Here is a 24502-nt window from a genome sequence, read left to right on the forward strand (position 1 = left end):
CTGTCATCAAAATCGATGTTTCCTTGTGATCGGGCATGTCAAAATCAACTGACACCCATTTTGTGATCACAGGTGGTTGGAAAACAAAAAGAACAGACTACTGTTGTCAGCAGGCTTCAAAAGTAAAGGGCTTTGATGTGATAGCGGCCGTTCAAATGTTGCGTTCTTTTGCACTGTCGCGGTGCGAAACGTTCCCACGCACCCATTTTTCATAGCGAGTCGGATTCACCCCAAGAAATAAATAGTTCAACAAGTTTTTTGAACGCTGCAGCATGCACCCGAATGTCATGTGACTTGGTACAACCAATCACAGCTGGCTAATTTATTTTCCTTCTTCTATAAATATGAGTCTATGCAAATACAGAGAGAAGAAGTTCATCGTTTTAGTGTAGGAATACCTAAAGCTTCACGGTCTGTCACATGGACTACTTTATTCACCCTTTCTGTTATAACATTGGTTTAAAATGTCAGCCAAATTGACACAGAGAGATCGAGCAGTTAAGCCACTGTGAGGGATTTATGGTACCGAAAATCAATTTATCTTTGTTTTGATTGTTTAGTTAGGTCAGTTAAGCTTACTTCTAAAATGGCTAAAGTGTATAGTTGTTGCAGGGGTCAGGTTTTGGTTGCTAAGTAATGGCATGCGTGACAGTAGCACAACTCCCCCACCCTAAACATTGGCGTTTTCCACATGTTTTTTACGCTACATGTGATCGGCCATGTACTCCTTTTAGTGGCCATATTAGAGGTCCTCATACAGAAGCTGTGATCAGCACCATGGCTGTCTCAACAGAACTGAACAGACATGATGATTTCATCGCAGATATATGTGAAGGAATATCTGTTTAGCCAACGATCTGGTCAACTATTGTAGCCGTTGACAAAAAATGTCATTAGTACTCTAGCTAACCTACTAAGAGCAAAAAACTGTGTCAAAAAACACATATTATAAACTCCTAACTGTGTTCCAGTGTTGTTGAATGTGGGGTTTATGTCCCAGAATGCAATACAGAACATTACAGATAAGTTGAGGCAGGAAGCCTCGCTTCCAATTTGTCCCAGGGGTCAACCTCAGTACTGTGGCCCAAAAAGCATTTTCCTCAGAGACCGCCGTTATAAAAGAGATGGTAATAGTTGAGGGTCGATTAAAACATCGCTTTAAAGAAATCCCACCATAATAATGTTATATTTGTAAAGCCTTACCAGAGCCTACAAACCCTTTTTTTAGTGCGTGACATCATCTGAATGTTAAATTTAAGAATGAATGGGTGTCTGAGACATGATCTTATCATAGTAAATCATCCAAGTGGTAAATCTTTGGTCAGATTTTCTAATTTGAATTGTCCAATGATGTTCTTATGTCAGATAAATTGACTGTACATGTGTGCATTTCCTCATTTTCTTCAATGTCTTTTTAGTGGGCTAGAGCTGGCAACTGCCCCGGGCCTCAAGGCCCTCAGGGGTCCCAGGTTATCTATTTGCCAACTAGTTTAGAGTTATTTGATTATCATTATATAATTAGTACTGTGCAACACTAAAGCCCAATAAAAACAAATGTGTCAAAATGTAGTTTTAATCAACACATTCTCACTCCCAACTGGTCAAATACCGACGCTTGGTCAGTGGTCCTAAACTTGGTCAGTGGCCCTAAACTTCAAACTACTAAAATAAATGTTTATTATAAATGTACATGTACGCCGCTAGCTAAGTGCATAAGTTACATAACAAAACTGAGGTAAAAGAAATAATATTGATTAACATTTCACACAGGACACACACAGAGGTCTCCTGGGTGAAAGTCTTGTGTTTGTTTGACCTGTCCATCCAGACCTGACCAAATGTCGTCATTTAATGAGTTGGGAGTGAGAAGAAGTTGTTTCATTACATATTTGAGTTCATATAATGCTTATGTGGTGAAAATCCTTAAGTAAATGAGCTCAATTAAATCATAACAATCTATCTGACACAGCAAGGGTGATGTTCCAGTCCAACGCTTGCTGACTGACAGCTCATTTCTGCCCTGGGCGGCCCCTTAATAGCTCAAACTGATTTAACAATATGTGATTGGTACCATTGTCACCAGAGGACAGAGCTACGTATCTGCTTGGTTCCTTTTGCCTGCTAGCTAGTTAGCGAGCTAATGAGTTGCTGATTGTCTTTGAACTGAGCTGACTGTGTCGGAAAATAAATCATGAGACTCTTCACTCAAACTTCTAATGTAACTACGAGGGATGTGCACATCACTCTTTCTAGCCAGTTACGGTAATGGTCTAATTGAACATAAGACCATGGTGTATCTACAAACTTTACATATGATTTCCTCTTCGGATGTGCTTGGTACTCTTCAGGTTTGATCAATGGTGCTAAAACTCACTTTAAATGCTTGATGTGTTGAGCCAGGATAGATCAGTTTCCTTCTTTGGTATCAGCTGTAAGAGTTTCTGAGGTCCGTCATTTCTTGCTGAAGGCTTGCTGCTCGGTCGCCTCGTCTTTTGATTGAAATGGTGCACAAGAGGGAGTCTTGGTGTGGCTTCATCCGGGTCGCACCTTGAGCTGACGGGCGACCGTGCTTTTGAAGTTTTCCACACGGAACGGATGTCTTTGACAACACACAAGGGTTAAATGTCCTCGAAACACACTGAGCAGGAAGAGAGGGGGGACAAAGGGGGACAGGAAGATTTCTGGCCTGTAAATAGCTGACCTACAAGGAATCTGATTGCGTGGTTGGAGAGAAAACCACCTTCAAAAACAACTTGAATGTGGTTTTCTCTGCTTATTATGTCTCCAACTGCTTGGTGTCTTTGAGAAGAGAAATGATCTCCCCCCAGAGGGGTGAGGAGGGAGGTGATGGGCGGACAGGAAACTCAGGGGGAGGAGTTTCTGTGTCCGTGGAGTGAGGAAGAGGAGGAGGTTGTGGAAGAAGAGGAGGAGCAGTGGGGCTGGAACTGTGTGGGACTGGTCTTTCCCTGAGTCTGACAGTTGCCGTGTCTCCCGCGATGTCCCGTCATCGCTGCTATGGCCGACTGCCGAGCGAAAAGGACGCCTGAGGAGCAAACGTCAAGTATTAGACATCCTCCGACTTCACGTGGTACAGTTCTTAAAGGGCCGGTACGGTGGACGACGAGGGCAAACGCACCGCCAGAAACGTTTCCAGAAACTAGCTGCAGCTTCAGAGATGATGCCAAAACCCAAAAACATATGAATATTCAAGGCAGATACAACAGTGAAAAAGTGGTGCAAATTATCCTGCAAAAACGGAAAGATTGTAAAGTGAAACAAACACAAACCATGTTGACGTTTGTGTGTTTTTGACTTTAGATCATTTCTGTATTTGCAGCGATTTTTTTCCGTTAATGTATTGGTTTTGGCTCTCTGCAGCACGTCGCCATTGTTGTTTTGGAATTGGCATCGTTTCTAAACCTGCAGCATGGATTCTCCGATTGGAAATGTTTTGGCCCTTGTCAGCCACCGTACAAATGGCATAACAGCACTGCCCACTATTGTGTTTTTCAAAGCTTAAACCCACTTGCAGAGAAACTGAAATCTTAGTAATAATCCGCTTGGTCTGCATTTATTGTGTTACAGTTTCATGGTAATGAAGTGCAGTCCTTTTAAAAATAATCAATACCTCAAGGGCAATTTTTTTTAATACTCTTTTTCACACCACTTCCACATATAAAAAAAACAGGACCCCCATACTGCGATTATCTCCGCCGTAATCACCAACGTTCCCACTCCCTCACAGTTCTTTATCCTACCTCTTAATTCTACAGAGGAAGCGTCTCAACCTCACATTTAATCAGCTGTGCCTCAGCGTTTTGTGTTTCACACTCATATAACTGTGCCCAAAATAATGTTGCCTGAGTTCTTTTGAAATTACAACTCCAAATGAGTTACATATGCAAAGTATGGTTCCATGAATTCTGACAGATCTCCAGAGACTGTAAGCATCACATCTGTGGGCTTCAGGATGAATGAAACCGATCTCTTCAGAGTCAACAGGACATGGACTTGTAACTTAGAGGTGTAAAATGAAATCCTAAAGTTTTTACAGATTTTTTTTATCCAGACATCAGAATACTGGATTTTCTAAGAGAAAAGGCAGGGAATTGACTGGGACCAGAACCAGTTCAAAGTCTGTTAAAGAGACTGTACATAGAATTTAGAAAAGCAAAGAAGTGGCTTTAGTGTTGAATTCAACACTAAAGCCACTTCTTTGCTTTTCTAATAGTGTTGAATTCAACACTAAAGCCACTTCTTTGCTCTTAACCCCCCCATAGATCTGAGGTGCAGTTCAAAAGACTTATATTGTGTTTTAAATGTAAGAGAATCAATACTAATATACAGATCAGGCCTTTCCTCTACAAGTATGTTTAGCAGGTCAGTATAATGTATAATTAAAGCTGGGTTAGGCAGTTTATTTTTGGGTGTCAATGAGCAAAAAAAATCAATAATAACCTTTCAGAATATCGTAATTGAAGTTGTCTGACAGAAAACTAGACTTCTGCACATCCTCTTGGATCTGTTTTCATGCCTCAGAAAGTCTAGCCAGTGACAGGAGACTTTGGCCAATCACAGGTCATTTCAGACAAGGGGGGCGTTCCCATTGGCTGTTCTACAAATGCAGGTTTGTGCGCGTCCCTTCCGACAGTGAAAGCCTGAATCAACGGCATAATCTACTGCAGGAAAAGTTTCTACTCCAGCATTGGTGAAAACTGCCGACACTGCAAAGGGGTAAAACCCAAAACAGTATCAGTGAGGAGTTTCAGAGATGGATTGGAAATAGTTTAGCTTTGTGCTCACAGTGCTCTGCAAATTTCCCCGCTGCGGGACTAATAAAGGATTATCTTATCTTATCTTACAGCTGCACCCTGGTGAGCAAAAGGCTAAACTATTAGAAACTTTTTTTTCTATCTCTGAAACACTTGGCCAATATTGTAGCTTGGCTTCAAATCCCAGTGTGTAATTTCAAAGAGCTTAACAGAACCACAAGTTTGAAAAAAAACACAGGACGATAGTTATAATGGAATTTTTGCCCGATGACGCCAAAAATGAACTCCCTACTCCAGATTTAAGTTTAACATTGAGGGAATAGATAATTTTTTTGTTTGTACTTCAATTACTTAATATCATTCAGCATTCTTTCAAGCTCTACTACTGTCTACTTTGCATATGCAACTCGTTCTCCCTCAAAAATCCCTCAAATACCGACAGTTGATTCGTTGCCCCTAAGCTTCAAACTGGCATCAAGTTTTCTTCCCTTCCTGCCAACTACCCAGCAGTATTCCTCGCTCTTTAGACTCATGGGTTGCTCTGAGTGTCAAACTAGGCTGTGGATGGGTAAGTTGAAAGTGTCCCATGCAGACGCTAAAGGATGCCTCAGTGCGTTGGTATCAGGCGCCGAGAGACACTGAGGAAGCATCAGTATTTGACCAGTTGTTCTGGTTAGAGAGATCAACCTGCTGAGGTATTCTCTCTTTTGTGAGACAAATTTGTGATAATTGCTACGTAAATAAAGGTTGCCTGGCTTGACACGACTATGTATTTGTATATGTTTTACTCATAACTTCTGGGAAAATAATTATGACAAAAAGACAACGATTTAAATGGGTAAATGTGAAGTTAAAGCCTCTAAATGACTGATGCCCTTTTGAATTGGAGCCTTTTTTAGGGGGGGATTTAGGAATAATTTAAATGATGAAGACATCCACAGACAGAGTGCAGGCTGATGCTGAAGATGAACACGATCAGGTCAACACTCTCTGCTGCTGAACACCGGCTTGGATGTGATGCGACGGCCACCAGGCTTTCACCCTGACATGAATGGCCGATGTTAAAGCTGAGAGGCAGTAATTACCTCAAGACACAAGCTACCTCCGTTTACACACAAACACACACACACACACGCTCACTCTGCAGGCACATAAGACAATAAGCCCCATCGACCTCAAATCCACAGGCCCAATTTTGAGATATTTAACTTTTTTAACTCTATTGGACTGCCACTTCATTACGATGGATTTTATAGCAAAGACATCAAATTGCGCAGAGGACTAAGCACCAGGGTGCTGCTATAACTTATTGAATTTCCTGCCTGCAATTACATCAGCAAACGGCCCCTCTATTTACCTGTGTAGACAACTCCATTTATTTCTATTGACATGTTGATGCTGCTAATGCCGTTGGTAGACAGGTTCAATGCGGTCTCTTGTCTATCATCTGTCAGGAGAGGAGGCAGAGAACGGGAGAGAGAAAAAAACTCAATATGAGCATTTAGAAAGGGAACAGAAGGAGCGGGAGGAGCGCCCGCTGGAGTATTGGTGATAATTCAGAGAGTGACAGGATAAGGAGAGCTTTATTAAGTTCTGGGGAAAGAAAGAACTGTCAAAAGATGTTACAGCCATTTGCACATGTCAGTTATAGATGAATCCCGCTGGCTGGCAGCGACGGCGGCGCGCAGTTGAAAAAAAATATAACATGTCTCAAATAAATGCGACTGGTTGTGAAATAAACAGAAATGTCAGATCAAAACCCGTATTTTCCACACAAATTTGATCCGTCTGAGAAGTGCATCTGGGTGGAGACAAATAACAGTGTTTGGATTGTAATCTTTAAATGACAGTGTTTATATGTGAGGGCCGGAGCCAGACGACCAGCGTGGGAATTAACCTGGGAGAGATTCTCACTCGTTTCTCTTCCATAACGCATCAAGCGCAAAGCCCGCTATTATGACTAATACGAGAGAGGCGCTGATGCAGACAGAAATGATATCACACTTGAACAGATAGGCCCCTTATTCTTCCTTAAGCCTCTATCATTAAGTCCTGTGTGACTTATGGCGGTGTCATGGGCCGCGATGGCTGCTGGCCCCTCGGCTGGACGGGGCATTTTCTTTTACTCATGACGAGCTGGAGGAGAACTATTTCTTCATGACTATCTTGTGGGGCCCGAGCCTTCAAATTACACGTGTGATATGATGAGCTATGTGCACGTTAGCGGTCGAGGCGGTCGCACAGCTGGATTTCAGACAGCCTCCCCGGCGAGGGCCATTAGCTGTTTTTTTTTTACACGCCACCCACCGAGGTAGACACACTGTCATTTAAAGTCTGATGGGAGGCAGCCAGCAACCTCAACATTACGGTAACGCCGGGTTTAAGATGATACATTCAAATGGGGCTCATGCTTAATGAATGCTTGGACATATACTGAACGACGTGTTTCATCTCAGACACCGCGGTTTTATATCAGATGCGCATCTAAATTGAGATAAATACATAAGGATAATTAAAAATTTGACTACGAAGAGTCCAAGAAGCTATCTGTCAACACATATGGGCATGCAGCACAGAACATACAGAAAAATGTGATATGGGAAAATATGAGAGTGCAAGGATGACAAGATAGATTAGAACAAATCCCATGAAAAGATCAAAAACCAACAAGTCTGTCTCTACATACTTTGGGACTCCACTACTCTGTCTATGACTCATTGGTTCCTACTGAAGATGGAACTCGTAAATAAAGAGTTTCTGAAAAAAATGAAAAAATGAAAAAAGGCTAATCATTTCCTGAAACAGTTGGTCACTGTAGTTGTAAATCTATCTGTCTGTCTGTCTGTCTGTCTGTCTGTCTGTCTGTCTCTGTCTGTCTGTCTCTCTCTCTCTATCTATCTATCTATCCGTCCATCTGTCTGTCCATCCGTCCAGCCATCCAAGTCAGATACATTCGTTGTTTGTTTGGGTATTTCCATGAGATTTGTTGCCAATAAACATTAGCATACTGAACTTCAAACCTGAAGATTCTCCATCTGAAGCTACATTTTCTTATGCCTTTGATGTGATGTCTGCTATTTCAAACTTTGCCAAAGCCATGCACACTGATAGATAGTTCTAAGTTAACATTCTGAAAATACACTCAATCACATTTAATGGGATTTAAAGTGAAATGAAGGAAATGTACAGACTTTCTCTAACTTCTTTCAGAGGGCTTGCTCACAGATCGGTGTACTCTAACACCCCGTGAGTGTCTCACCTCTGTTGTTGAGTTTGATGTTGAGGGGCAGCTGGGTGGCCATCGCCAGCAGGTTCTGCTGCAGGGCGTGCTGCATGATCCTCTGCTGCTCCTCCGCCACCGTCATCATCATCTTCTTCTCAGGCGGTTCGCCGCTCTCCAGCTTCTCTCGGAGCTGTTCCAGAGCCGCTGCCTGGACAGCCGCCGCCGCCTGTGCCTGGGCGGCCATGACCGCCGCGTGGTGGCCGCTGGGTGACATGGGGTGGGTCAACCGGCTGGGGAGGCAGCTGCCCAAGAGGGGCTCTTCTGGGGAGAAAAAGACTATTAAGGAGGTGATATCTGTCTCTCAACACATGTCTGATGAATAGTGTCTGATAATGTAGATGATGATCTATCAGTAAGCTTTCACATCTAGTATTTTATCTTTGCTCTCATTGACATTTTGAAATATATCTTATATATATATATATATATATATATATATATATATATATCTTGTGTAAATAATGTTTTTACTTGTGTTATCGGATCAGCTTGCTTAGTGGTATCAACAATGGAGTGGTTCTAGTGGTACCATCCACGAAAATAACCGTGTATAACTAACGTAACTGAACTGAGATGGACTGGACTGAACTAGACTGCCTGTTGAAAACGTAACCAAGGATCCATACAGATGCGGGCCCCGCATCTTCAGGTTACCACGTGGGGTAAATATGGTGAAGCAAAGTGTGTTTATACAACACTTTTATTTTAGTGTTGCTGGTTTGGGCCTTGTGATGCTGGCAGATTTAAATTATTAAATTTGTGTTGTGTAGTTGAAATAATAGATCTTATTCAATATCTTAACAGTGCAGATTAACTACACCGGCAACACTAAAAAAACTTGCAAAAAAGATAACATGGCTAATGTCTCCATGGCACGCTACACGGGTTAGTCCGCTCTGACTTTTTCTCCCTGTACTCAAAGTGCTCCCATGCTCTTCGTGGTGCGTTGGTGTGTGTCAGAAGATATGAGGAAATCCTGCAAGATGTTTCCTCTTTGGGGGAAATGACCATACTACCCGCAAGTTGCATGAGTATGAATGAACAGCTATTGTGACATATATTTCTGACATGTAAACACACTGACTTCTTCTTAAGTAGCTGGGTAATAATCACGCAATAATCTCTGTAATACATCGTGTGGAACCTTTTCTGTGACAAAGTATTTGTGAGGAGGAAATGAATCATCGTTCGGAGTGACAGAAAAATATTTAGTTTATTTAGGATCAGGCCCACTGTTCGCATCATGACCAAAATAACTTGTTTCTATTATTATCTCACAGACCATGCATGCTTTTGTACCAGAATTGTTTGCATAATGGTATAATGCGCAATGTTTGTTGAAGAGTTGGTTGTTAATAATTTTCTTATTTTCCTCTAAGAGTATTTTTCATCATTTGCTATAAATTCAAACATAAAGGCCAGTTTTAAAATGGCAAATAATGTCATGGTAAATTCAGTAAAATGCACAATTACACAGCATTATTCCATTAGTACATTTACAGAGCCAGTTTTGTTCAACAGATCTGGTTGCAAGAAACCAAGATGGCGACACCAAAAATGACAAAACTCAACTCAGTAGTCCACAAACCAATGATTGACCTCACAGTGACTCTGTCCACTTCATATATACAGTCTGATCAAAAGCCCACCAGGAAAAGGGGGCAAAATATCAATTTAACCATGTTATATATCTTTTAATGTGAAATATCTGCACAGGAAGTTTTGTAGAAAGAGCGTTAACTCCTTGGAAAAAAATGGCAAAGTAGAACCAGGTGAAATCAATTATTAAATGAAAACTACTTTTTGTTAAGAAGAGAAAGCGAGATCAGCAGAGTGGTGAGTATCGTCTTGATTCATTCTCTCATGTGTCATATATTGTATTTATTATTATTATCATTGTGTCTTATGTTACCTTTCTTGATCACAGGCACCTGGGAGATATGGCCACTGTTGTGAGTGGGCATAGATACGTGGGACATATGCATCTTTGGTGAGGACAGGAGGGAGGGGGTGCCCACAGGAGAGTAGTTGAAGATGGCTGAGCCGTAGCTCTGCCGGCGGCCTTCCCGCCGGTTGCTATCGATAGCTGCCTGGAGCTCACCGGGGGAGCTCAGTCCCCGCTTTTCACATTCATACGGGTAGAGGTACTTCATATACCTGCAGGGGAAGAAGACGACAACGATTTACGAGGCTTTTTGACCCATATTGTCAATCAATCAAATCAATCCTTTTTTGCAGGGTGGGACTGGGATTTAAAAAAAAAAAAGTCCTACAATGAAACCATGACCACCTAAACTACAACTGTGAAACAATTGAATGGGTTTACCTGAAAAGACGGTTTTAATTCGTTTTAAATTATTTTGGTGTCAAGCACTGGGCACAATTTACAAATGATAAAAAAATGTCAGATAGTTCCTCTGTCGACATTATCATACCATCATCAAACCACAGGGCTTCTAACAGCGTGACAACTGCATGTCTTCTTCCCTTTAATTATAAATAGGATGTGTAGCATGTCACTCTGCGATGGCTGCAATCTGTGCAATAACATGCATTTAACCAGTCAGCTGTCTCCAGTGAGCTGATTTCTTAAATGTAGTGAAAATGAGAAAAGTGTTCAATAATCGGGGAAAGGAATTAGTCAAACCAGCTAGATTTCTCCTGGAGAACATACACATCTGTGCCAGTAAACCAGGTTTCTAAATGTCTTTATACAACAAAAGCAGGCTGATGCAGGGAGTAACACTGAAACTGGAGGGTGAAAGATGGGAGCATTAACATTGGTCCTCGAATTTAAAATGATCTGAAGTGTGATGGAAAGTGAAGCTAACACAAATAAGCCTCTAGAAGTCTGAATAAATTAGTTTTCACTGCTGATCATCTTAGTATTTGTTGAATTGAGACACATTAGTTCTGCGTGAAAAGCTTTGTCTGCTCTGTCCTTCTGTTTATTCACTGCACTGTTGGTATGCTCTGAAACACACACACATATACACACACAAATAAAATATTGCAAAGTCACGACCAACACAGCTCCCTCTATAACCAGAACTTAAAATCAGTAAGCCGTGTCTCCAAATAAGGTCTGATTACTGATGTGCTGCATGTACTGGTCCTCTGGAGTGACACGTCACATGTTAGGAATCATGGACCACAGTGCATATGACTGTTACTATGATATCATACAAAAATGTTATTACACATTTTCTGCCAAAGTCCAGCAACATGAGGCAACCTGAGCTCGTTACATGTGTACAGACTTTTCAAAATAAACTTCCGTTTTCACAGGAAATAATTTGGTTAGGTTTTGGAAAAACATTGAGGTTTGGTTTAAAATAACTATTACCTATGGAAGTTACCTATGTAACCCTTAGTTATCTTATCAGTATAAATTCATTAATTTCCAGAAAATAAATAATTTGAACATTGGATAAAGCCAGGTTCAATATTCTTATTTAATTTGCTGACATATTAGAGTCAAAGGTTTATATAGAGGGAATTTAGGATAAAAAATCTAAATCAGAATATAGATAGGAATGAAACTGTAAAGTCTGGTGTATGTAAGATTTCTGATTCAGTCTGAGAAAAATTTGAGAAAATGACCTTTTAAGGTATATTATGAAAAAATACATATGTTTTTTAGGCACCACAGGTGAAAAGGGTATAAATAAACTAATAGATATCACCATGAAATTTTCCAGGTTGATTACTGACATTAATACAAATTTAAATATGCAAATTAGCCATCATGTAATGGTAACTTTTGGTGAATTAAGGAGAAATCTACAGACTGAAATAGACAAAGTAGTAAAATAAACACATAAATGTGTATTTGGGATGTTTTTGCCTGCCGTGTCTCCCCTCAAATCATTTGAAGAAACAGCTCCTCTGAGGTTTAGGACAGTTTTTCAGTCCCTCTGGCACATAAACTTGCCAAAAATGTATTATCATTCAGATCAAATAACACTAATTCCTTAAGATCCAGAAATGTTTGTATCTCTTTGATCAGGGTTAAAACATTTCAACGTATTCCAAAACAATGTCATTAAATAACAGTACTTTTTTCCACTTTGTTTTTAAGAGAGGGGATTGTGAGGTGAGAAATCATGTGGAAACACTGAGACTCCAGATTTAATGCAGAGCCATCTTTAAGGCGATAATTACCATGAATCACAGCGAGGACCACACGTCTACCTGCTGCTGCAGGAAATGAAGATGAGTGTGTTTTTCACCCGCCCGGGCACGTATAATCAAATAAGCCGTCAATATGGCATAAAAAAAGAAACAATCATATTTTAATCATAACGGGTGAGACAAAGCAACAGAAGGCCTGACCCAAAAAGTCTCATTCACCTTAGAAAAAAGCAAACACTCATGGAACACTTGTGGCGGCCCTGGTGTTAGGAGGAGGAGGAGGAGGAGGAGGAGGAGGAGGAGGAGGAGGAGGAGGAGGAGTGCAGGGTTATCAGTCATCTAAGGGGTTATCTCCTGTGCTCGTACTCACTGCGTTCGGAGAGTGAAAGCTGCACTGGTGATGGAGGTAGGGAGGTTAAGGCCTTTGGTGATCTCGCGCCATATTTTCTTATTGATGACCTCCACTAAGCCGCCCTTTTCCGTGACGAGCTTGTAGAGCATGTAGAGATCCAACACCTGCTTGGCCATGATAGGAATCCGATTCACCGGAGTCCCTGCAGAAAAGCAAACACAATATCCGCAATCAATCCCATTAACTTTGGTTCCTCCCGTCGATGGGCTGCTGCGCCGTCTTATGAGGCCAATTTATCTCGAGCCGGTCAAATGTCTGACAGCTCTGTTAACGGCAGGAAATATAACTTCCAAAAAAGAGAAAAGAAAAAAGTTTTGAATGTCTTATCCACTGGAAACTGCCTCATTGATTGTAAAGCTATTCTTTTTATGACAAGGGAAATTATATCTTAAGGGAAACTTGTATTATATAAGAAAACAACACAAAATATACATATGAGGCATTAAATAAAGTCAAAGGTAATTAACACGGGAATGCAATAACAACATAACCGCAGATAAATGAGTCTGGACCTGTTTAAAACTCACAAATACAATCTTTAAAAACAATGGGAGGTAATCTTCGATTAATGACTGCCCGCCCCCTTATTAGCAAAATAAAGGGAGTCAGACAATCATTTTCATTTGCAATTTAATGTCGGGCAGTAAAGAGAGAACGGCCGGCTCTTTGTGAGGATTCCAAAGTGGTTGACCCTGAGATAATTAACCTGCATTTTGCTGATAGAGTTCCATTGTGCCCATCGGATTTACCATAATAGCGATCGATAGCTGCAGAAATATAGTGCAAACAACAGCAGTGGGGCCCGTACAGTGCGGGGGGAAGGGGGCAGGGGAGGAGAGCTCTGAAGTATCGTCTGAGGTGGTAAAACCACATCAATTAAGGCCAGTAATTACGGCTTCATTTCGCGGCGCTGGCATGTGGACGGATGAGACACTATTAAAACAAAAGATTGATGTTCCCCCTCTCCTCACTAGACAATGCCAGCGGTAAATGTGAAGCTGCTGCTGCATCGACGTCGCTCTTTGGTGAACAAAGTGCAGGGGAGGCTTGATTTGAGACAAAAAAAAAAAAAAAAAAGGTAATGAATTAACCTTCACAAACATGAGGTTTATGAGGTGGTCCAAAGAGGAGACATAACAAATCTAATCTTGTGAGAAATTGAAACTTATCATAAGATAATAATTGTAATCTTTTGTCACAAGCATTACGAGTAAATGCTGAGTGTTTCTTTTTTTTTTTTACAGAAAGAAAAGGTTACACCCTGACAATATCTTTTAAAATACATAACGCCAGTTTTGGCCCAAATCTCTAAATGTCCTCACAGCTTTTTTCAAACTCAGTTATGATCAATCTCTGATAATGAATAATAAAGCAAAGTGCCAAAAAACTTCAGTTCCCCAAATTGCACGTTTAGGCTGGATTCACAAGGGAGTCAATCCTAGGCGTCAACTTCTGGTTCTGAAGAGTGAAGTGTCTTAAACATACTTTCTCTCTAATGGCTAATGGCTATCAGAGGTCACCCTCTGATAGCCATTAGAGAGAAAGCATGTCTGGTCGTCTGGTTGCAAAAAGAAGTCTGATTGTCTATAAGAAAATGATCATACTTCTCACTTGTTTTTTTATGATTAATTACCTCAGTAAACATTGTAAACATGAGTTTATGGTCTCAATCTCTAGTTTCAAGTCTTCTTCAATATGGCATGATGTTCATTTAGTAAATTATGGTTGCAAAAAGTCAATACGGCTTCGGCTGTAATCCAAGATGGCAACGGCCAAGATGCCCAACAGGAGACTTCATAACGTCACGACAACTACGTCCACGTCTTATATACAGTCTATGGTGTAAGTCAAATAGACCCCCATGTTTAAATACCGAACTTTTCAGCAGAAAAAAACATGTTAACAGCCTTTTACAAAAAACTTGTTTGTTCCCTATAGCTAAGTCCCATTCGACAACTGTACTGTTAATGTTTATATAACTCACAGTTAATGTAAACTACGGATGGATGGATGTCTATGGAGCATAGCGGGATAGTTGTTGAACCCTGGTCAGAGCTGGTCAAAGCTATGCTGCGATTTGCAAAGTCTGTGTTCGAGGGGCGGGACTAAAAACTACCATCACATTCTGTTTTTGTTGTCTTCATGCTGTTAACTAAAATTGTAATAATATAAATTAAAGGTACCCTTATCTTTACACTGAGCCAGACTTTAGCTAAAAACTGTCTACATGTATTGTATTTAACAGATGTATTTGTATTGTCTGCTTTAAAAATAAATAATCTGAGAGCATACACTTATAATGGGTTTTGAAAAAGACCTTTGTGGTTTTCATAGGGTATATATGAAGTGCTGTTAATGGCTGGGAAAATGGAGTTCTACAGTACTATAGTGTGATACAAAACAACACCAGCACGAGAGATCCTCAGCCTCCACCCTCCTCCTTCAGCTTCATCTTTATGACCACTGATTATAATGTGCGTCTGTGCTGATCTGTAAAACTATTATTTTGTTGGAGACACAATAGCCAACCAAACAAGGATTGAGCAATAAATAAAAGCCTCAGCCTTTGTCTGACAGAATCTGAGGAGAGACAAGCCTCTTAAAACAAGATTTATGTGCTTTCAATACCGAGGGTGATGTATTTGGCTCTCTGATTCCCTGAAAGAGATATAAGGAATAAAAGAGTGAGGATGGAGGCCTTTTGTCAGCACAAACTATCTCATCAGGCCATGTATCATTATGACAATGAGCAATGGTGGACAAGGTGGAAGAAATCCACTTTGCACGGAGTCTAACAGTCGTCTTCTGCTAATCCCTCAGAAACAAAGAGCAGGGGAGTTTGTAATTGGAACAGTGTGGAGCATCGGGGGCTCTGGTAGTGCAGTAATCATCTTTATGCTTGGCTTCATTGCTGATGCGCTCACTTTGCACCTCCGAGCCGATAATGGGATGAGAATTTCTCCTCCTCATTGACTTCGCTCTTTTAACCCATGAAATGAACGATTAATGCAGCGTCACAGGGGAAACAGACTGTTTATCTAACTCTGTTCAACTTCTAAAATGAAGACAAGGAGGAGGAGGAGGAGGGTGGAACACAAGCAGTCGGACATCAACGTTTTGATTCTGGTCAAAGAATCCAATAAAAGACCCAAACCAATAATGAATTTAGTAGTGTGTATATATCAGAGCCTGATATACCTTATAATGTCAAAACTGATAGAGGGTTAGCAGCTATAATGTTTCCCATGTTCATATTGATCTCATGATGAAGTGTATTAGCATGCTAAGATTTGCTAATTGGCACTAAACACAAACTAAAGCTGAGGCTTATGTTATTACTTTTAAAGTTAGTTGGTAGAGGTGCACCACTACCAAATACTGATATCGGATATCAGTCTGATTATGACTAAAATAGCTAGATCGGGTATCAGTGTAGGCAGGTCTCATCCAGCATTTGTAGATATACCTTAGAAAACTAATGCGCCGTAGCGCATAGGTGTCCTACAAAATCATTTTGTATTTTTACGTCTTTTTTTTGGTCTTCTAGACCAAAGGGCGATCTTTTCCGAAACCTAACTTGATAGGTTTGTTGACTAAACCTAAGCTTAATGGCGATCTTTTCCAAAAAAAATAACTTCTCCAAAACCTAAGTAAGTAGGTTTGTTGCTTTAACCTAAGTTGTTTCTTGTAAAAAGGTACGTTTATTTTGAAAAGACTGTATGCATGTAGCAGGTGGATATTAACCATTCAATGGTTTTTCTTTATTTTAATTTTTTTCTACATTGTAGATTAATATTGAAGACATCCAAACTATGAAGGAACACATATGGAATTATGTGATAAACAAACAAATGCTCAACAAACCAGAATATGTTTTATATTTTAGATTCTTCAAAGTAGTTGAATGAGAAGGTGTGTCCAAACTTTTGACTGGTACTGTATGTAGCAATGTGTGTACCACACTCAACACATTAAGTGTGGTATAGAGTTTATTAATTCAACACTGGTATCTGATTTGTACTTGGTATTAGCTGATTCCAAAAGCCCAGGTACTATTGTTAACTCTCTTACTTTTACCTGAGTAGCATAACAACAAGTTTAGGAAAACAGATAAATGCCATGCCGATTTATCACCTGTATTACACTGTGTGGGAAATGTGAAACAGTGCATTGTGCAAATTGATTTTTTTTTTTTAAAGATGTTTTGCATCCTTCCAAAGAAGTTGTTGCCCAACCATTTATTTTACCTAGAAACGGCCCTGTACAAAACTAATGCTGGGTAGCATGTTTTCTGTTTATGTTAATATTACAGGTAACAACTTAGGTTTTCAAATGTTAGCTGTTACCGGAACACAAGCAGCTGTACAAGAACATTGTTGAAATAAAAGTCTAAAAACTTGTGGAAACTTCAAACATAGAAACACAAGATCATTTACTTAAAATTAACACAGACTTCTTGCAGAATCTAAAGCAACTTTTGTTTTCCCCTGCGCTAGCTGTATGAAGACTCCACTAAAGAACAGAGGAAAACGTAAAAATAACGACAGTCAACTCAAAGGTGAAAGCAGGATGCAGCAGCAAAGTAAAGAGGAATATTTAGTGTCACAGCGATCGAAGACTCTGACATTTTTTAAGCAACTCTCAAGTAGCCTTTTCTTCTGCCACATAGTATTCTTAAGTAATTAGGTGGGGGACAAAAGTTGACTTATTTGAGAAAAAGTGCTGATGGTAGTCCTTAGAGATAATAATCGATTAATAACCACAGCCCCGGGGGCAACAGTAAATCACCCTGGGTATTTATCAACACACAAAGGAGGCCATCACCGCCATTGTCTGCTCTACTGTTGATGGAATCTCTCAACGAGGATTCTATGTCTCAGCTTCCAAGACTGTAAACCAGCACAAAGGTGTTCTGAATCATCTGCTGCATGTTTCAAGCCATTAACGTTTCACCTGACAAGAGAAAATGTGTCGGAGAAATACTGCGCCGCATTGCTATCACAGCTGCCTGCGTCATGAAACAAAGCCTAAGCAAAAAGCCCTGAGTGTACTGAATTCAGCAGTTGAGATTCAATAGCTCATAAATTCAACATTCTTACTGATGTGACACCAATTCTTTCTTTTCCCCCCGTATTACAATTGTATACCTCACTGCAGGGGAACTCATTGGATTGGATTCATTTTCATGTAAGGTAACATAAGTCCAGGGATAGTGAAAACACTAAACTTTATAATCATTTTGACATAGAAATCCTAATTAATATTGATGATATATACGGGGGATTAGATTGGTGCATCCCTTAACAACACCAGACAGGAAAAGAACAATCTCTTTAAACCGACACACTCACATTTACACTATGTAAACCCTCAATTAATTAATCATGATAAGTAACATAAGCTGTGTTCTGTGTTAGTTTGAGGAAACAAACCATTTGCCATTAGTCCATCTACTCAATTTATCGTGCAAGTCCCCCACAACCAGGTTAGCGTGGCGCAACTATAATCAATTATACATACTGATCAACAAATTCCCCTCTGTTGCACGGACAGATTTGCGTGGTTTTCACCACCTGTGGCCTATCATTTGTAACACAAGCAAATTACAATTCAGATTTAGACCAAAGGTGGAAAGATAATACAGGTGTCTTGGATTGGCATCAACACATTACTCTGCTACTCGATACAGGACTTCCTCAGCCAACAGATCCCAGTATATTAGAAAACTACACCTCCTCCACCCTCACCCTGAACACCGGTGTCCCACAGGGCTGTGTGCTGGGTCTTCTGCTCCTTCTTTGCCTATGACTGCCTGCCTTTACATGGTTCCAATACCATTACCAAGTTTGCAGATGACACAACTGTGGTTGACATTACAACAACAATGAGTCGGCCTATAAGGGCAGAGGTCCAGCACCTCCCATCCCCAAGAAAACACTCATATGTGTCATTTTGGAAGGCCATGACAGATGAAGATGTGTTTTGACCTGTAGTTTGGAAGACTTGGTTCACTTCTCGCAATCCAAAACACCCAATAAAAAAACGCTCAACGCTGACCAAGACAGACTACCACAGTCCAGCTCAGAGAGGAAAGCCTTGTTTTATTGTGGTCTGGATTTATCCGGCCAATACATCAACAGCGTTATAGGAGCGCTGCGTTTTTGACACTTTTCAATAGGATCTCTGCTTGGCGAGTCGGCCTGGCTGGCATTTCTTTGTCAGTGCAAAATGACAGTGATGTTTTCAAGAAACATTGATTGGGATATTTGGAGCAGTCCACTCTGATCACAGTTGTCAAAGGCGAGCGGTGGAGATAGGCGGCTGCTGATCTGCTCGCCACTGACAATGTCTCCCTACACTAAGTCCAAAATCAATCTCTAATTGAACGCTCCAACAACAATCCATACTGTCTCTAAACCCAAGTGACCACCCGACTTCATCATTACTTCATCAACTTGCGCTTTCCTACAGCTGTCACAGCACACAGCTGGACTGTGGTCAAATGGTCCAAAAATGTTAATTTTGGGGATATTCTCATAACCCTCATGTGTCAAAGCTCTGAAACACTTTAATTACATTTAAGTGTACATTGTATACTGCAGCTGGCAATATACATTTTATATTAAAATAGGAGCGACTGAAGACAAATCTAAAATTTAACTCTCACATTTGAAATGAAATGAAACAAAATTGTTAATAGCATTCAGTTTAACAAATTTGTAAACATGAGAATGTGACGAAGTAGCATGAATGTTTACAACAAACATACAGCACATACTAGAAAAAATTGTGCCTTGTGCTCCTAAAATAGACACAGTCATTGTGACTGGTAGTGCCTTTAATTCTCTTCTGGGTGGTGAACTTCCTCATATTATGGAAGGGTCTAAACACAGATCTATTTCCCCGACAAAAAAATAAATAGCCGCTGCCAGCAGAATCCTCAGGTTGGGAAAAAAAAAAACACCATCACACTGTCACTTGCCAATAAAAGTGGACGATTTGTCATGTTGTGAGGAGAATTCTGGGGTGTTGCCGTCCTCTTCGTCTCCCTTTCTGAACTGTTTGCAAAAGTGAACTCGCAAATAGGGTGCCTGACTTCTTCAATCACCTGCACAGATGGGTGTGTCCAACCCTTTTCTCTCCCATTTGACTTAGTTCCCACCACCCTCCCCCACTAGCCCTTCCTCTCCTCTCTCCCCTCTCACACTTGGCAACATTGAATCACAATAATCAGTTCCTGGATTCTTAAAAAGATAAAAATTAAAATAAAATAAAAGCTCCACATATTAGCTTTTTCTAGAGGTTTCTACTGAATCTCGCTGGCCTTGAAACTTGTTTTTCGATAAATGGAGTAAAATCAAAACCTTCAACACACAAAGTGACTGTTAATAGTTACTAATTACTCACATGTATTAAAGGGAATGTTCAAAACAATATTTATCAATCTAGATTGTTTTGGTGGGACTTGCCTAGTTTTGGAGATATTTAGGAAGGTCTGTGAAAAGAACATTAAAGTCATCTTACCCCGCAGGTTATAACCAAGCAGCTTACCCTACATCATTAAAACTCCTAATGATAATATTTGTTTTATTAATATAAATACAATCTTTTTTGCATTTTTAAGCAAAAACATTATAGATGACTCAAATAAATGTAAAGGATAACATTTAGAATTGTTGATGGTTGACACTGACTTCAGAGCAGTTGAAATTATTTTTGGGAGTCTCAAGTCTTGCAGACCAGCTGCTCTAATAAACCAAAACAGCAAAAAACATCTGTATCTGCCAATATTGATCATCAATGAACGGCAATTGGTATCGGCGGCAAACAAATGTGATTGGAGAACTCTAAAAGTTATATATGCTCCCTATTTTATTTTTTGCTGATCCAATCCGTGATCCAATCCGACGGGGAGTTTTATGATCCATTACATTACATTACATTACAGTCATTTAGCAGACGCTTTTATCCGAAGCGACTTACAATCAGTAGTATGTTACATATCATTCACCCATTCACACACTGATGACAGGCTACCATGCAAGGTGCCACCATCAGACTCTAACTAACATTCATCATCCAGTCCACACCGATGGCAAGCCTTCGGGAGCAACTTGGGGTTAAGTGTCTTGCCCAAGGACACATCGACTGCCGAAGTCGATGTGTTTGGGTATCGAACCACCGACCCTCTGATTGGAGAACTACCTTGCTCTCCACTACGCCACAGCCGCCCGTTGCACCACTACTTAAAGGTGTTGAGTACCGATACCCAGCCTTACACTGGAGAACATATGCATGTAGTGTACATTTTTTATAACCAATTGATTGATGTTAATATTATTAACATCAATCAATATGTTGAGTATTCTGACAAAAACAATGTAAACATTTTAATGGGAGAATTCTGCAACAAGAAGTTTTGTAAGGGTAGAAGCGTATTCTTGTACTTAAGAGGGAAGAACTTACCCCGTTTCTGCATGAAACTGAAAAGGTCATCGAGAAACTCTTTGCGCTTTTCATCATCATCCAATTCATACAACTGAAAAAGAAAAGAAAGAAATCAATTAATGAAGTGTTAAACATTTTCACCAAAGGAAATTCCAGCATTAGGTTGGGAGGCCTTTGAGTCTCCCGTATAGTGATGTTGTTCAAGGTTATGACCAACGTGGACGAGGACAATGAGTTCCCTTTGAGACAATCTCGGAGTAACCTTGAGCACAGCGAGTGTATCACACAGCAGCCACTGATCAGCAGCACAGATAGCCTGGCACACATAGTGGCACACTGGTGCTGGAACAATATCAGGAAAATGCTTTGGCCGTGAATAGCTTTCTCACATCTGGGGCACCTTAGAGGGGAATGTCTTTGTATGTCACATCAGCTTTTCATAGTTAACCCCTTCAAGAAGCTGTGCAGACGCACAGTCACTGAGCACAAAAATACAATATAGTGAAATTCATTCATTCAAAGCCATGTGTGAGGTGTTTTTAAAACTGTGTCCACGTCTTCTCTATGAGAAGTCTATGAGAAAATGACTCTACTTCTCACTTGATTTATTCCCTCAGTAAACATTGTAAACATGAGTTTATGTTTCACATATTTTTTTAAACCTATTTGATACCGTGGTGAAACCCCCAAAACAATCAATCCCATGCACTTCAACACACACTCGTTTATTTAGGTTTGCATATGTTTATTTGCAAATGTATTATTAATCCCTCATGATCCACCTGGAGTTTCTCTCCAAAAACACATTTTATTTACATCAGGTTATGATTTACCTGCATCCAATAATTGTTTTTACATCACAATGTAACTCGGTTATTTAGCCAAGTATTGTTGTATTTTGGTTTTCCTTTTTCCATTACATAATTACAATTATGTACATTTCTTATGGAATGAAATACTAATTTGTTGAAAATAATACATTAGTTGTTAAAGTGGTGACGACCTTTTCTTTATTTACTATTAAGTTGCAGTGTGTTGAGCTCTTTTGGCCACTGTATAGTCATCTTTTCTTTATTTGAAATATAAATATAACGACTGAGGAAACAAACGGACTGTATAATATCTCAGCAGGATGTCTCCTTGTGTCTGTCTTGCCTGTGGCCCTTCAGTATATTTTAGTAGCACTAGTTTCCTTATTGGCATACCCATTATGCTCCTCATCCTGCCCTATTCACTGGGGCGGCGGCGGTGTCAAAGGGGCTTTTAAATGGGCCTCTCCAGCCAGATACAGCTGATGGAAATATGTTAGTGGCAATGTTCACTTTCAGTAAGGCCCAGAGCCACATTAACAGGCCCACTTAATCAATACTGGAAGACAGAGGGATGACCTTTGGAATCAGTGGGGCCCTGTGGACGAGGCCCCAGAGATAATAACTGATCATTTAGAAGTGTATTAGCTGTCACCAATATTAAAGGACCAGAGCAGGTCAGCACTCAGGAGGAAACCGTGGGGGGGGGGGGGGTTGTTAAAGGGGAGGGTTCCGGAGGTGGGAGGCTGTGTGTATGTGTGTGTTTGTGTTGGGGGAGGGAGGGGGGAGGGTTTGTGAGTGCATTGTGAGTGTTGCACTGCAGGCGGTCCGTGGTGGAGGGAATATCGAAAGGTAAAGGAACAGCAAGCCATTGCAAAAATGTTAAGTGCACAAATGCACAGCGGATGACAATGCCGCGGGATCAATTGTGAGGCCCATGGAGCGAGGAGGCATATATGCAGAGACAATGATGAGCGTGTGCTCATAGAGGCGATGACACACACACACGCACAATAACATGCACACAAAACGCGCTTCAACAAGCTTGAAAAAGCAAATCTAACATTTTCTGATCTCAAACCTTTAATTCCCCAAATTGGCTTCAATACATACGGCATAGCACCATTTATACAAAGGGACAGTGACTTCAAATTATAATCCCTGCCAGGAAGATCATGAGGCCGGTCGCGTGCTTGCATGAGCGTGCACATCTGTGTCCGTCCACGGCTGATCTCGCATTCTGCTACAGCAGACTGTATCATACTTTGGGCGAATCACATCTCGCACAGAAGGACTGACTTCTGTATTCCTAATGGACTGCCTGCACAGACTGAAAATCCAAGGAATTAGCAGTGGATTTCTCCAATAACATTTAATCTACACCCTGCTGTAATTTGCTATAATCATTATTATACACAGTTTCTTGCACAAATTCATTTTGTCAAGTTGTCCTCGGTCGCCGGCTCAACGGTAGAGTGGTAGATAAATAAATAAGTGGAGAGAGAGAAACCGCCGGGCAACATTCCTGTCTGTTTGAACACCACTTTGTTTTTTGTTTCCCCCCCTCGGTGTGGGAAGTAAACGAACAGACAGACAGGCTGAGGCAGGCTGAAGGACACCGGGTTCAGCTGAACCTGGAGGCTCTCAGTCACCGGGGTCAGCTGAGGGAAGGCGGCTGACATTGAACTTTGAAAAGCCTGCCGGCCTTTTCTCCTCTCACCGGAGCTTTACCTGCTACTCAGAGTCTAGACACGCGCTGTGAAAGCTGAAGTGGCTGCTGTGGTCACAATGACTAAAAATATAAACGCAACACTTTTGTTTTTGCTCCCATTTCTCATGAGCTGGAATAAAAATATTGAATACTTTTTCTACGCCCCTCAAAGACTTACCACACTAAGATTTTGTGCACAGATTTGTTTAAATACATGTTAGTGAGCACTTTGCTCATTTACCATGATAATCCATCAATTTTAAAGGTGTGGCTTATCATTGTGCTGATTAAACAGGGGAACTGAATCTGTGAACACGAGCGTCAATATATTTTTGGTCGGCAACAGCAATGGAGCTGGGACATCGGTCACTATCTATTCTATCCCAGCCTCCAACATCTAAGAAGTCAACTTGACCACTGAGCAAATATTCTGAGATTTTACGGGGGTTCGCGCTCGCACTCATTATAGCATTGTGCTCGTGGGCTGTAGAACGGCTCCCTAGCGAGCATGCTTTTCTGCTAACGGTACTGTTCTGTGCGATTGTATCACGTGTATACACCAGGCGGCAACCTCCAATTCTGCAGAGTGAAGCCAATGCGGAAGTGTCTTAAAAGTTGCATTCTCTCTACTGTCCATCAGGGGGCAACTCCTTTGGTTGTATAGAAGTCTATGAGAAAATGATTCTACTTCTCTCTTGATTTATTCCCTCAGTAAACATTGTAGACATGACTTTATGGTCTCAATCTCTAGTTTCAAGTCTTCTTCAATACAGCATGATGTTCATTTGGTAAATTATGATAATTTATAGTCAAACAGACCACCTATTCTTTAGGGCAGCCCTACAGTGATTGACTGGTACCTACCAGAGACATGTACGGCGTCTCTACGTCACTCCTCTGCATTCCAAATATGGTAACTTCTGTTCATTGGTT

General features: G+C 40.7%; 1 protein-coding gene across 1 annotated transcript in view; it reads right to left on the reverse strand.

Moving 5' to 3' along the window:
• Nucleotides 1-2338: 2338 nt before the first annotated feature.
• arid3c (AT rich interactive domain 3C (BRIGHT-like)) overlaps nt 2339-24502 on the reverse strand; it is a 73506-nt gene continuing 51342 nt past the window's right edge. Inside the window, exons 3-8 of the mRNA XM_054601685.1 lie at nt 21068-21140; nt 12560-12743; nt 9968-10212; nt 8032-8316; nt 6130-6219; nt 2339-3043 (exon numbers count right to left, since the gene is read on the reverse strand). Of these exons, the coding sequence (XP_054457660.1) occupies nt 2865-3043; nt 6130-6219; nt 8032-8316; nt 9968-10212; nt 12560-12743; nt 21068-21140 (1056 nt within the window). The 3' untranslated portion in view covers nt 2339-2864. The remainder of the gene's footprint in view (nt 3044-6129; nt 6220-8031; nt 8317-9967; nt 10213-12559; nt 12744-21067; nt 21141-24502) is intronic.

This window comes from Anoplopoma fimbria, chromosome 7, assembly GCF_027596085.1.
Source record: "Anoplopoma fimbria isolate UVic2021 breed Golden Eagle Sablefish chromosome 7, Afim_UVic_2022, whole genome shotgun sequence".
Classification (NCBI taxonomy): domain Eukaryota; kingdom Metazoa; phylum Chordata; class Actinopteri; order Perciformes; family Anoplopomatidae; genus Anoplopoma; species Anoplopoma fimbria.